General features: G+C 37.9%; 1 protein-coding gene across 5 annotated transcripts in view; it reads right to left on the minus strand.

The window, feature by feature from the left end:
• The window catches only part of CRISPLD1 (cysteine rich secretory protein LCCL domain containing 1), a 43,871-nt gene that overhangs the window by 8,954 nt on the left and 22,246 nt on the right, over positions 1-12,671 (minus strand). For 4 of the 5 annotated variants that reach the window (XR_012833786.1, XM_075743866.1, XM_075743865.1 and 1 more), the window contains exons 5-13: positions 12,385-12,500; positions 11,663-11,763; positions 10,379-10,558; positions 10,226-10,286; positions 10,036-10,102; positions 9,254-9,384; positions 4,878-4,921; positions 4,712-4,784; positions 2,009-2,084 (exon numbers count right to left, since the gene is read on the minus strand). Coding sequence is in view for 4 of the 5 variants with exons in the window: in XM_075743865.1 (XP_075599980.1) it covers positions 2,009-2,084; positions 4,712-4,784; positions 4,878-4,921; positions 9,254-9,384; positions 10,036-10,102; positions 10,226-10,286; positions 10,379-10,558; positions 11,663-11,763; positions 12,385-12,500 (849 nt within the window). In the remaining variant the exon portion in view is untranslated. Of the gene's footprint in view, positions 1-704; positions 754-2,008; positions 2,085-4,711; positions 4,785-4,877; positions 4,922-9,253; positions 9,385-10,035; positions 10,103-10,225; positions 10,287-10,378; positions 10,559-11,662; positions 11,764-12,384; positions 12,501-12,671 lie in introns of all 5 variants that reach the window. The other variant, XM_075743864.1, reaches the window with a different exon arrangement.

Genomic DNA, 12,671 nt, shown 5'->3' on the forward strand with positions numbered 1-12,671 from the left:
TGCATATATGCATACATACATATAAATGCATTTTTGAAACAAAAGAATTTGCAGAAACACCACAAAAACACCATCTGTTTTGTGGAATCAGCTAAGTAGATCATAGACTGCAATTTCAAATACATTTGCTATGACAAGTGGGCAAATGAATTCTCTGTATCTATGAACAAATCTATCTGTGAATACATGAAAAACTGCAAAAGTGGACACACACTTATTAAACAGCTTATTCTCTATAAATACTTCACCTGAAACTAGTTCAGTAATATATTATAATGCACAAAATACCAAATCATATTATTTAGTGAAAATGTCAATAAAAAGTATCTTAGTTTCAAAATAACTTAAAAGTTAGGAACAAAGGAACATTGTAGAAAATCACATAATGCTGATACCATCGATGGGAACATCTGTACAAATATAGGTATGACACATCTGTCTACATCTGAGCTAGGTGCCCCAGGACTCTTCTGTAGGAAATGGAGAGGAATAGACATCTCTATTAGGCAATTCATCTCGTACTGAGGTAGACACTCTGAAAAGGTCAAATGAATTCTGCTCTGCAGATGCCTATTCATCTCCTTTACCACTATATTGTATGTACTACAGACTATTATAAACATAACCTAGAATAGCACCTTTGGTATAGGTATCTACCCTGACAGCATCTGAAGTTAAGACAACTCCCATCCCTGGTTTCTTACCTGTGTTTATGTCCATTTTTTCCTAAAAGCAGTATGGCTGCACACATTTCTATACAATGGAGATGAATAATGAGATAGTACATCTAAAATAATTTTAAAGCATAACTCTATAATACGAATTAAAGTCGTCTGGGACTTCTCCAACCCAAGCAAATACATATTCTGAGATGTTCTCCTGTGTAAGTTAAACAGAAATGGGTCTTCTTTCTCCTACAACAAAGTCTTTTCTAACTCACCAGGAAACTTTGGCTGTAGCCTTTGATTGCAACCACAGAACTGAAAGAAAACCATCTTCCACAAAATGGACTTTCATTGAATTTTATACACATTAAGAAGCCAGTTCCACATGCACATGTCAATTTACTTCCTGAACTGGAAGTACTTCTCACACATGTAACACTACTTACAGACAAGTGTATTTTCATGACAAGTTGCTCAGGTAATCTAAGGGACATTAGTTAGTTTCGAAATAATGATGAATAAATATTTGCATATTATTTTCACACTTCTCAAAGTGCTGGAAAGTAGTGAAAATCATCATCTGACCCAGCTGGTTGCCATTCTATTCCTTATGACAGCTAAAGGACAGGTAAAACATAAGAGTTTACTGGCAAAAATGTGAACTGCTCTCTCTGCCACTACAGTCTAGCTTTTCCATAGAGAGATGACAAAGGAGGGGCATAAAAAAGAACTTTCTTTTCATTCTTTCTACCTAATTCAGAACTAAACATGATGTAGAAAAGATGAAAAAAAGAAAGTTGATTAGGACACAGAACGACAAAACCCCCCCACAATATTAGTATGTTAAAATAATATAATGATGTGAGACACTTCATACAAATGTAACAAAATCCTGTTGCAAATATTTAGCTATCTATCTACACAGCTAACAAATATTCAAAATAATGAGACTGTGGACATTTATTTTCAGAATAATTTTTTTAGTTAGTTTAATCTGACAGAAATTATGGTTGCATCAGGGTCTGAAGAGCAAGGGTTTAAATAAGTATACACTGACAATACTGAACAAATCAGTGGGAATTTGGATGAAATATTGAAAATATGGGTCCAGAGAGTACTGAAGGCTACACTGAGTTTTCAAATAACTTTCCGTATCTTCAGCAGATGAGTACTACTAACTTAAATTGGAGCCTCTGAAAAAGAACTTTTGAAAAGACTGTGTAAAAAAATCAGCATATGGAGGAAAACTGGATATCTATGTTATATCTTATTATCTTTACATTATAGCTTTTCATAGGATTTTATATTTCATTATATAATGCAATGTAAATCACTATACTTACATCAGAATAAATTCGTGTTCCAATTACACGAGCGTAGTGTGGATTTGCCTGCATACAGTTGCGAGGACAATACACTCTGAAATATCAAAAATAAACCATACACAGTTCGGAAGAATGATGTCAGAATATTACTATATCATATTCAACGTGAGCACTATTGAGTATAAATCAATTTGATGATGAATATATATTGGTCCATACTGATACTACAAGGCTGACAGTTTTTGAGACTTTGACAATATGGGGGTTTTTTTGACAAAGTGGGCATTGCTGATGTAAGTTGTGCTTCATAATAAAGTGCTTGAAAACATATTTCAACAGGTCTGGTCTTCTTCCCTTGGACAAGCAGATGGTATTCTTGTTCAACATGTGAGGCCAGTAGGAAAGCCAGTAAGAACAGAGACTGTTCACTCTTATAATTACTGTGTCCAGTTCTGGGCTCCCCAGTTCAAGAAAGACAAGGATCTACTGGAGAGAGTCCAGGGAAGGGCTACAAGGATGATGAGCGGACTGGAGCATCTCTCTCATGAGGAAAGGCTGAGAGAGGTCTGTTCAGCCTGGAGAAGGGAAGACTGAGAGGGGATCTCATCAACACTTATAAATATCTAAAGGGTGGATGTCAAGAGAATGGGGCCAGACTCAATGCTGCCCAGTGACAGGACAAGGGGCAACAGGTACAAACTGGAACACAGGCAGTTCCATCTCAATAGGAGGGAAAACTTCTCCACTTTGAGGGTGACCGAACACTGGCACAGGCTGCCCAGAGAGGTTTTGGAGTCTCTTTCTCTGGAGATATTCAAAACCTGCCTGGATGCAATCCTGTGCAACCTGATCTAGGTTCTTTAGCAGGGGGGGTTGGACTAGATTTCCAGAGGTCCCTTCCAACCCCTACTGTTCTGTGATCTGTTTTGACAGCATCCTATACAAACTATTCAGTTGAGTACCTTCTCAGGAGAGGCAGATCTGAACGAGGACCTGCTCTGATGCTGATGACCTGGTGATGCAAGCCAATTTAGCAACTTTTAATGACAGTGAGCACTTGGCATCTGTTGCTAAAATGAAAAACTTCGGAAAGTAATGAGATTCCTAGCTGATTATAGATCAGAAAGCCACTGAAACAAAGACTGTCTTTATCCAACTGCATTTTGTTAACCTTTGAGAAAACTCTCTGATTCATGCCTGCTATAGCTCCAAAATGCACAAAAAAACATGTGGGAAGCTGAGAGTAGTACAGAAGGCATCAAGCATCTTGTTCGCTGAGACACACTACGAGGAAGAAGTGCCCGTCAGCTCCGGATCTACACTGAGTTGTTTCATTTGTGAAATGGGTCATGGCCTAAGAGCTTTGGAGCCACCTTACACAGGGCAGCCCTCGGCAAGCATTTTTCTCCAGGATGCTATCCATCCTCTAATCGATATTCAGCATGTCATACCACTTGGCCATGCTACAGTCTTACCAGCAGGGTAAACAAAAAAAGGCTGATGCAGCTAGGAACAAGATTTTTGTCCAAAGGAAGCAAGATGTCAAAGAGGACTCTTGAACACCTGCTGATTTATGATTAGGGCATGAGAGTGGAAAAGGAAGTAGTGCAATCATTGCCATAGCTCCTGAGACTACATTTTCAGAATTAAGAGCATGCACAGGATCTTGAATGAATGACTGATGCTGTCAAGTTCCCTAAGTTGATGCATCAGAATTAATCAGTCATTTTTAACCTTATTTTTATTTTTAAATTTTCTTGATGAGATGCTATTTTTCTCTTAATGAAGCTAGTTTTAGTTTTTAATAATGAAGAAAAAAAGAAAAAGAAGTATGAGATTGTACCCATCCATTCCTGCATTCCACTCCCTCGCTTACTGCTCCACATCTTCCAGCTAGAAAGCCAGGATTCATAGCCAACCACCAAACAAGTCCACAGACCCAAGCGCTACGTGAAGGGATGTTTTCCTAGCAGTTCTGGCTTTGTACTCGCTTCCTGTATTGGCTGTAGGATTGCTATGAAAGTAATCCCGTGGATATCTCCAGCTTAGCTTGCGGTAAATCATGCTACCATGTATTTACCTTTGACTCATCTACGGTTTTAAGAACTGTTACCGATTTCCTTCCTCAAAATATTGTGGCACAGGCTCCTTTCGAAGAGTTAAAACATAGGCTTCGAAGAAACAGCACATATATTTCAAGCTGTTAACTGACCTACAGACCAGACCTTACCTTAACAATATATACTTCAGGTTTTTTGCAAACATATCTGCTCACTCTATCCTCCGAAATTCCCAAACAAGTTGATAACTTCTACGAAAAATATCTGTATCACATCCTTTTATTGTATCTGTTTTACAGGGAAATAAACTGAAATAAAGTATATTTTTCCCAAGGTGCGCAGATTTAATAGTAGACAATGTAAAAGAAAAATACATCTTTCTTCACAGTCTTTTAACAACGATTTCATTAAGATTTGCCAAGGAACCAAAGAAAGATCTTTATGGGCAAAAGAAAATGAGATTCTCCTAATGAAAAAGCCTGTAGATCATCTTTACCTACCTGGCCTTCTGCTTAGACCAAAGAATAAAACACCACTAAAACACTTCTGGCTTCACTTTTACGGCTACTGTTGTCGTCTTTATCAATGACAACTACAGATAATTAGCAACTGACAGAAAATATGACAGTATTTTGAATTAATAAGACCAAAATAATCTTACCTTGGACAGTGTGAGGCTGGTTTTTGAAATGGGCACAGTTGTTCCACTGTTGTTTCACAGGTGATAGCTTGAACTGAATAAAGTAAAGCAAAAAACAATAAATGTGTGCTGTTTAGAAAAAAAAAAATAATTCAGAGTACTGAGTTCATAAGAAATAAAGGCTAACCTGTTACTTTAGAGACAGTGAAGGAATTAGCAGATTGGTATTTTCTGAAAAATCAATAATAAAAATAGTCAGTAAATAACATCTCTCAATGATTTATTTTTAGCTAGAATTTTTATTAAGAGAATCTAAGAATCTAGAAATACACTCAACGCATTGTCCCCAATCAATTTTTACTGAGTGCACCTCCTCTTCCCAGTCGTGAATTTATTTATTGTAATGACACATTTACTTTGTACTCCCAGTAAACCTGTTTGAGAACCAGGAATGCATGTTAAACTCTTTTAGTAATTTAATTTGCTAGGAGAATAAATGCATGAGGAACAAATTATGCAATCTATATGTCCCTTAACATGTAGCAATCAAAATCTGTGGTCGAGAATTGCTCAGAAGCATCCATCTACCAGAAGAGATCATTCATTTCCCCCCAAAGGTTCACTCCTACAAACAGTTCCAAGACTTAAAATATTTAGTTGCTCCTGACAGCCTTTTTGGGGAGAAAAAATTTTAAAAGTAAAAAAAATAATTTAAATTTTACTTTTGGATCTTGTGTCTATGTTAAATTATCACCAGTATCACTATAAACCCCGTACAACAAGTAACAGTTTGTTTTTCTCAGTAATCATATGGAACCCAGATGTATCCATTTCCTGATTTTATATAAAGTCAGATATATACATTCTGTTGGTACATTACAAATGATAAACACTTCTGGTTCACTCCTCTTTATCTCCTATTTTACCCCTCTTCTACTCCTATTTTAACTCACTGGATACACCTCTAATATTTTTTCATCAGTATCAAAGAAGCTGATGATGTTTTTTGGCACCCATAAGAGTATTTATTATTTTTTTAAAAAGAAGGAAATAATTCTCTATTCACCTTTGGAGCAAATTACTCCTGTGTGCTCCACAGCACTGGATTTGTATTCAGAAACTGCTTGCATTGGTTTATTTAGTTGCACGGCCCACCAACTTCACATTTGCTCATTTACTGGATTCCAATTTGCTTTCACTGAGTTAGCTCACACTTCTGTTGCTCTAGCATTGTCAAACGCTGATGGGGGAATAGTTGACTGTATTCTATTGTTGATTAGCTGGTTGAGATATTGTTACAAATGGTATCTTATACTACAAAAATCAACAGTTGAAAGAACATCTGTATTTGTAATCCTGATTATAAATCAAAGGAGCTGAAGATTGGGAAGTTTGCTGTATGTTGCACTAGTCCCTTGTCTGTCTTTCCTATTTTGCTATATGCACTAGAAGTGAGATGCACTTCATTTCATCTGTTCATTGAATAGATAACGTAGTTTATGCAAGGCTTCATCTAGAGACACTGGTGGGAGTCAGGTAGCTGCGAGGTATCCCTGCCCTTATCAATGGGCCTTTTGGAGGTTGGAACTTCAGTAAATCATTTTTATTTATGCCAAAGACTTTGATTTATAGACTGACTCATGAAGCTGATGCCTGATTACAGTATTTTGTAAATTCACTCTAAAAGGTGATGTCCTAAATACTGTAGGACATGAATGAAGAATTATGTCATCTGTGCACGCACATAGCAGCAGGAGTTTCCTGAACTATACTTGTAGATAGGAAGGCGTGTATTTGGTCCTTTAGCCGTCTTTTATCGATAAGGCATCTAATTTTTTTTTTTACAACATCTGAATCACAAAAGCAAAACCAAAATGGCCATTACTGTTCATCAATGATACGATTATCCCTGCCCATAGCAAACAAAGCCCGGCGTTAACACCTCGCTCTGAGTTCCAATTCTCAGAAGACAGGTGCTGAACACACTGTAGACTGGACACTCACAGTTTTGTCTTAGATGGCACAGAAACACAGATTTCAAGTGACGGGAAATCAATTCCTTCTAGACTGAAGATTTTCTACAGTTCAACTACTCCTACATTTGTAGGAAAGCTGGCTCCTAATACGTTAGTATCGACAGAATCAAGATTTACTTCTTTGTCTCAAAGCATTTAAAAAAGACATATTTGTCTGTACCTTCATTTTTAGGGGGAGTAACTTAAACCACAGTCAGATCATCAGATGACTCAAAGGAACAGATTGATATCAATGCCTTAAGTGCTACCGAGGTAGCCCAAATTATAGGCCACTGAATTTAGTCTACCTGGTCAGTATTTCTCTCTATTCTGGATTAGGTAGATCTGTTAAAAAGAGAAATTATGACAGGTGTCATAGCATGTGGTATTTGTTTGCACAGCACAGAGTGACAGCACAGCCTCTAACAATTACCTATGTCTCCTTACCCTCGGGTTCACACTTGAGCAAAATATATCACTCAGCAGAATTCTGTTTTCTTTCCATTCAATATTACTCATACATTAACAGTTACACACATACTGCTATTACACATATACTATCGACAGAAATAAGAATGGTGATGTACAGCTTTGCAGAATACATTAAGATATAGGGCAGTGTAATTTGCAAATACTAATAATAACTTAAATTCAAACACACTAATATTGATGTTGTCCTATCACTGGATAATTACATATGGAAAGAGCCAAGCATTTTCCACTTTTATGCACTGTTTTTCTGGGTTTTTTTCTTAGCATGTCAACAAGTATTTGGATCTGTTTTCACATACCAGTCCTAGGGCGACCACCTGAACAGTGTAGTACACCTCCGAATGAAGCTTCCACAGTACATGATATTATGCCATCACTGGCCAATGCAGAAATTGTGCAAAATACTGGCACAAAGTGAACTTGTGGAATTGTGATGAAACGATCAAACAAACCAGGAAGAGGTGTATTTTCTACTTGGTTCATATTGTTCTTATGTACAGTACAAGAGACCCAGGCTGGAGGCCCACCAAAGCTACTCCATCACTCTCCCCTCAGCTGGACAGGGGGGAGAAAATATAATGAGAGGCTCATGGGTCGAGATAAGGACAGGGAGAGATCCCTCACCAATAACCATCATGGGCAAAACAGGTTCAACTCAGGGAAATTAAACAGTTTAATTTATTACCAATCAAATCAGGGTAGGGTAATGAGAAATAAACCCAAATTTTAAAAACACCTCTCCCTACCCCTCCCTTCTTCCCAGGCTTAACTTCATTCCCAGTTTCTACCTACTCCCCCTACAGTGGCACAGGGGTACGGGGAATGGAGGTTATGGTCAGTTCATCACACGTTGTCTCTGCCGCTCCTTCCTCCTCAGGGGGAGGACTCCTCACACTCTTCTGCTCCAGCCTGGGGTCCCTCCCACGGGAGACAGTCCTCCACCAACTTCTCCAACGTGAGTCCTTCCCACGGGCTGCAGTTCTTCACAAACTGCTTCAGCATGGTTGTCTCCCACGGGGTGCAGACCTTCAGGACCAGACTGCTCCAGCATGGGGTCCCCCACGGGGTCACAAGTCCTGCCAGCAAACCTGCTCCAGCGTGGGCTCCTCTCTCCACAGGTCCACAGGTCCTGCCAGGAGCCTGCTCCAGCGTGGGCTTCCCACGGGGTCACAGCCTCCTTCAGGTGCCTCCATCTGCTCCGGCGTGGGGTCCTCCATGGGCTGCAGGTGGAATCTCATCCTTCCTCCATGGGCTGCAGGGGGACAGCCTGCCTCACCATGGTCTTCTCCAGGGGAGTGTCTGCTCTGGCACCTGGAGCACCTCCTGCCCCTCCTTCTGTGCTGACCTTGGTGTCTGGAGGGTTGTTCCTCTCACATCTTCTCACTCCTCTCTTTGGCTGCAATTGCTCTTGGTGTTGCGCAGATTTTTTACCCTTCTTAACTCTGTTATCCCAGAGGTGCTACCACCATCGCTGATGGGCTCAGCCTTGGCCAGCAGCGGGTCCGTCTTGGACCTGGCTGGGATTGGCTCTGTCAGACCTAGAGGAAGCTTCTAGCAGCTTCTCACAGAAGCCACCCCTGTAGCCCCCCCACTACCAAAACCTGGCCATGCAAACCCAATACACTTCCTAAGACAAACTTGTAAGATTATTGCCTTGTTAGCTGTCATAGATTACTGTGTCCCTGGAATAATATTTACCCTGGAAATATTACCATCTTTGTCCAAAATATGTAAAACAATGTACTTCAGTGTCAGTATGTACTAGTTTTCTACAAAAAATATATACGCTTACAAATGAATGAACTGAATACACCAAATATTGAGATTATTTAACTACAAATACTTACTGCCCAAGTGATTTTGTAAATTATTTCTCCTCCTTTTGCATCACTATTGCGTCATGTTTCTGTTCATGATTAAACACTGGCTAAAGTTTCAGAATGGATACAATACCTGTATATCCACATGCCTTTTTATAGCATTTTCATATTCTTTATGATAAAAAGTACGAATAGAATATTATTACTGTGATATATTTTGTAAGAAAAAAACTTACCCAATTGACTGAATGCCATTTCTATAAGACTTGATAAAATAATTTTTCCTTCCTTGCCTAGTGACATCAACCCAACCACCTTCATTGTCTAGGATGCCATAATGTATGGCAGCTTTACAAATACTGGATTGCTGAAAAACAGAGCAGGAAAAGCAGTTCCATGTCAGACAAACCCACTTTTTCACATTGTAATTTATGTGGGAAAAAATCAGGTTTTAATTACTATGTGTCATTAAAAACTTGGTAGATATATAGACTATTAAGTTTGATGTGGTCTATGTAGGTATTATTTCAAATGAAGAAAACACCACTTTGCCTTTCTCAGAGATAAACTATACTCATTTACAGCGTACTTATTCACAGCAGCTATTACTTCCTATACTGTTTTTTAGTTTTACAGAGTAAATTATGTATTTTCAGCTAGCTTTAAGCTTAATCAAGTAGGTGTGTCTTACTAAAACAATTTATATGAGTGTACCCACTAATTGTTGTATTTCTCCTTAAGTTGCACCTTTGCGTATTTACATGTAAATATGCAGAACAAAAATCCTACTTCTGTGCATGTGTAAGAAGTATGAATCACATTCAGACAGTACATGCAGAATAGCAGATGCAAACTTAGATTGCCTGATGCTATCTTAAACATTTGGTGTAGGCTTTTATTTCTAGTGAGTATTGATTTCTTCAAAATCCATCTTAATATGACTTTAACTATTATTCCAACAGAAAAGACATTTCATTAAACATTCTACTGGCACAAAATCTAATTTAAAACTGTTTACCATTTCATAATGTACACTTCCAATAACTTTGGCTTTGCTATCCAAACAGCCAGCAGGACATTCATACCTAAGAAAATAAAATAGAACTTGGTGTTAAATCCTGGGACTACAAAAAGGGAAAATATTCCAGGTCATACAAATACAGCCTTTTAGAATAATCTCAGAATGACAACTGTAAAATTTACCATACCTATTGCAAGTTGTTCCTTTGCACTGATCTCTTAGCCTTACTTCACATGAAACAATCTGAGCTAAAACAAGCAAAAAGCAATTTCACTGCAATGAATTCGATATTATGTAATTCAAATTTGTTGACCACTTGCAAATCAGGTAAATTCCTTACACATTTGCTGTGTGCTTATTACTTCATTTTTCTCACTGTCATCACTGCCTGTGGAGCTTGAAGGTGAATGTGTTCTTGGCCGGCTTTGCACTGTTGCATCCTGGGCTTTGGATCGCTGCCGTTCAATCTCATTGGTTTCCTCTTCTGGTTCATGGGGAGAATAAGGCCTTTCTGAATCCTCTGTTTCCAGAAAATGGGCAAAAAAATAATTTCTTAGGCAAAAAAATTCGGTGTTTGTGGAATGTAAAACCCTTACCATGTTTTGTTAACATGGCTTTGTTCTCATAAAATGGTGGCTGAATACAAGCAAGAAAACAAGGAAAACTTTCCACTGCTTCATAAGATGAAGACCTCAAGATTAATACTACATCTCAAGTATGTTTCTGATGCTGACAAAAGGTAGATTTTTTCTAGCACAGGCAGCACAACTGAGGTATGAAAATGCTCTTAACACTCCTGTTTAAGTATCTTCTTTATGCCATCAGAAAACCAACAGAACAAAGGTGACACCTCTATTATACATTGGAAGAGTTTTACCAAGTTCATAGATAACTTGTAATTAAAGAAGCTGATTTCATAAAAACATATACCTGAAAATGAGGCCCTTCGATTCATATATAATGAAAATAACTTTGAAATACTCATCACTGAATCTACATTTCTTACTTAACCAAGAACCATACGGAAGGTATTTGGGCACACTGGTCCAGCTTTTATGGTCCATATGCATAGATGAATAACTTTCAAAAGTTACTAACAAAAATTGCTAAATTACTTGTACACCGAGTAAAACAAAAAAATAGCAGCTTCATACTATGCTGTGTTTCAATACTATAAAATATGAATAGCATTACGAAAATTGTAAGAACTTAATAATCATCCTAGCTGACATTTTGTTTCATTACTACTATCTTCTAGTCTTCTTGATTTTTCTTATTGTAATGCACATGGCTATGTCACTGACGTAGCATGTTTCCTTATAAACAAATGACTGCATAGACTTCCACTATAATTACAGAAAGACATACAAATAGCATACCACAACAGTCCATATCTTTGTGTACTAAAAGCCCTCAATCAGCACTTAAATCAGCAGGATTTCGGTACGCTCTGCTCCCTCTGAGACTCAGCCTCACGTATCACAGTACATGATCTCATTCATCATAGTAAAGTAGGCCCCTACCAGTTCTATTCTACTATGTTAACGCATAATGAGGAAAGAAAGCAAAAAAAAGGTTATGCTTCTCTACCCATTTATAGTTGTACTGTTGAAATAGTACATACCTCTGTAACAAAGATTTTCTCTGCAACCTCCTCCAAAACTAGGGGGACATGCGGAACAGGGGCGGCCAGGTTTATAAGGAGCATGACCCCACCAGTTACCCCTTTACACACAAAAAAAAAAATTTAAAAAAAAAAAATTAGCAAAACATGCCTTAATGAATCAACATTTTAACATTAAGCAGTATTTAATATGTGGACAAATAAATGATGAAAACTAGCAAACACTTAGACCATAACTTTGTTTAGATATACCAAATGCACAGGAAGTAACTGAAAAGGTCATGAAGAAAAAAATGAAGTACTGTCGTAAGCTTCTGTAAGATCGTTTTAGTTTGTCACAGCACCGTAAAACTAAATTCCTCAATTACATGAAAACAGGCTCCGCTCTCCTAAATGGAATGTCCTACAGAATTTGATCTTAACCATAGGCTTCATGTTACACATTTCTTAAAGTCACAATGGGGAGATACATTTATCTTTCAGACAAATATCACACTACATCAAAGATCTCTGATCTTGTACGCTAAAATACAGGCCAGAAAACTAAGTTCTAGAAAATCACAAGAGTATTTGTGCAGCCAAAGGCTGCCTTGGGAACAATGCTCTACTTTGTAACAGTACAAAAACCAGAAACCCCAGGCTGATTTCCTTTCAGATTATTTCCTGGATTATTATAAAGTATTTTGCCTCCTCCAGATATTTTTGGGTGTCAGTCTACTTACTTAGGAGAATAATTGCATACAAGATAGACTGCTTTCGGCCAAATCTGTCCCCAGATGTTCATATTATGACACAAATTAATTGCACAACCAATTCTGCTACTTGTAGCCCAAACAACCTATGGAAAAAGAAAGACATGTGAAAAACAAAGCTGATTGATTGATTAACTGACAATCAAAACTGTCTCCAAACTTCAACGTATAAAACGCAAATCACAAAACTGATGTTATATATTCCCCTCTTACAAAAAAATGACCTAATTACAACTGTCAAAAGGCCATTCAGTCAT

The sequence above is a fragment of the Balearica regulorum genome, chromosome 2 (assembly GCF_011004875.1).
Source record: "Balearica regulorum gibbericeps isolate bBalReg1 chromosome 2, bBalReg1.pri, whole genome shotgun sequence".
NCBI classification, from domain to species: Eukaryota; Metazoa; Chordata; class Aves; order Gruiformes; family Gruidae; genus Balearica; species Balearica regulorum.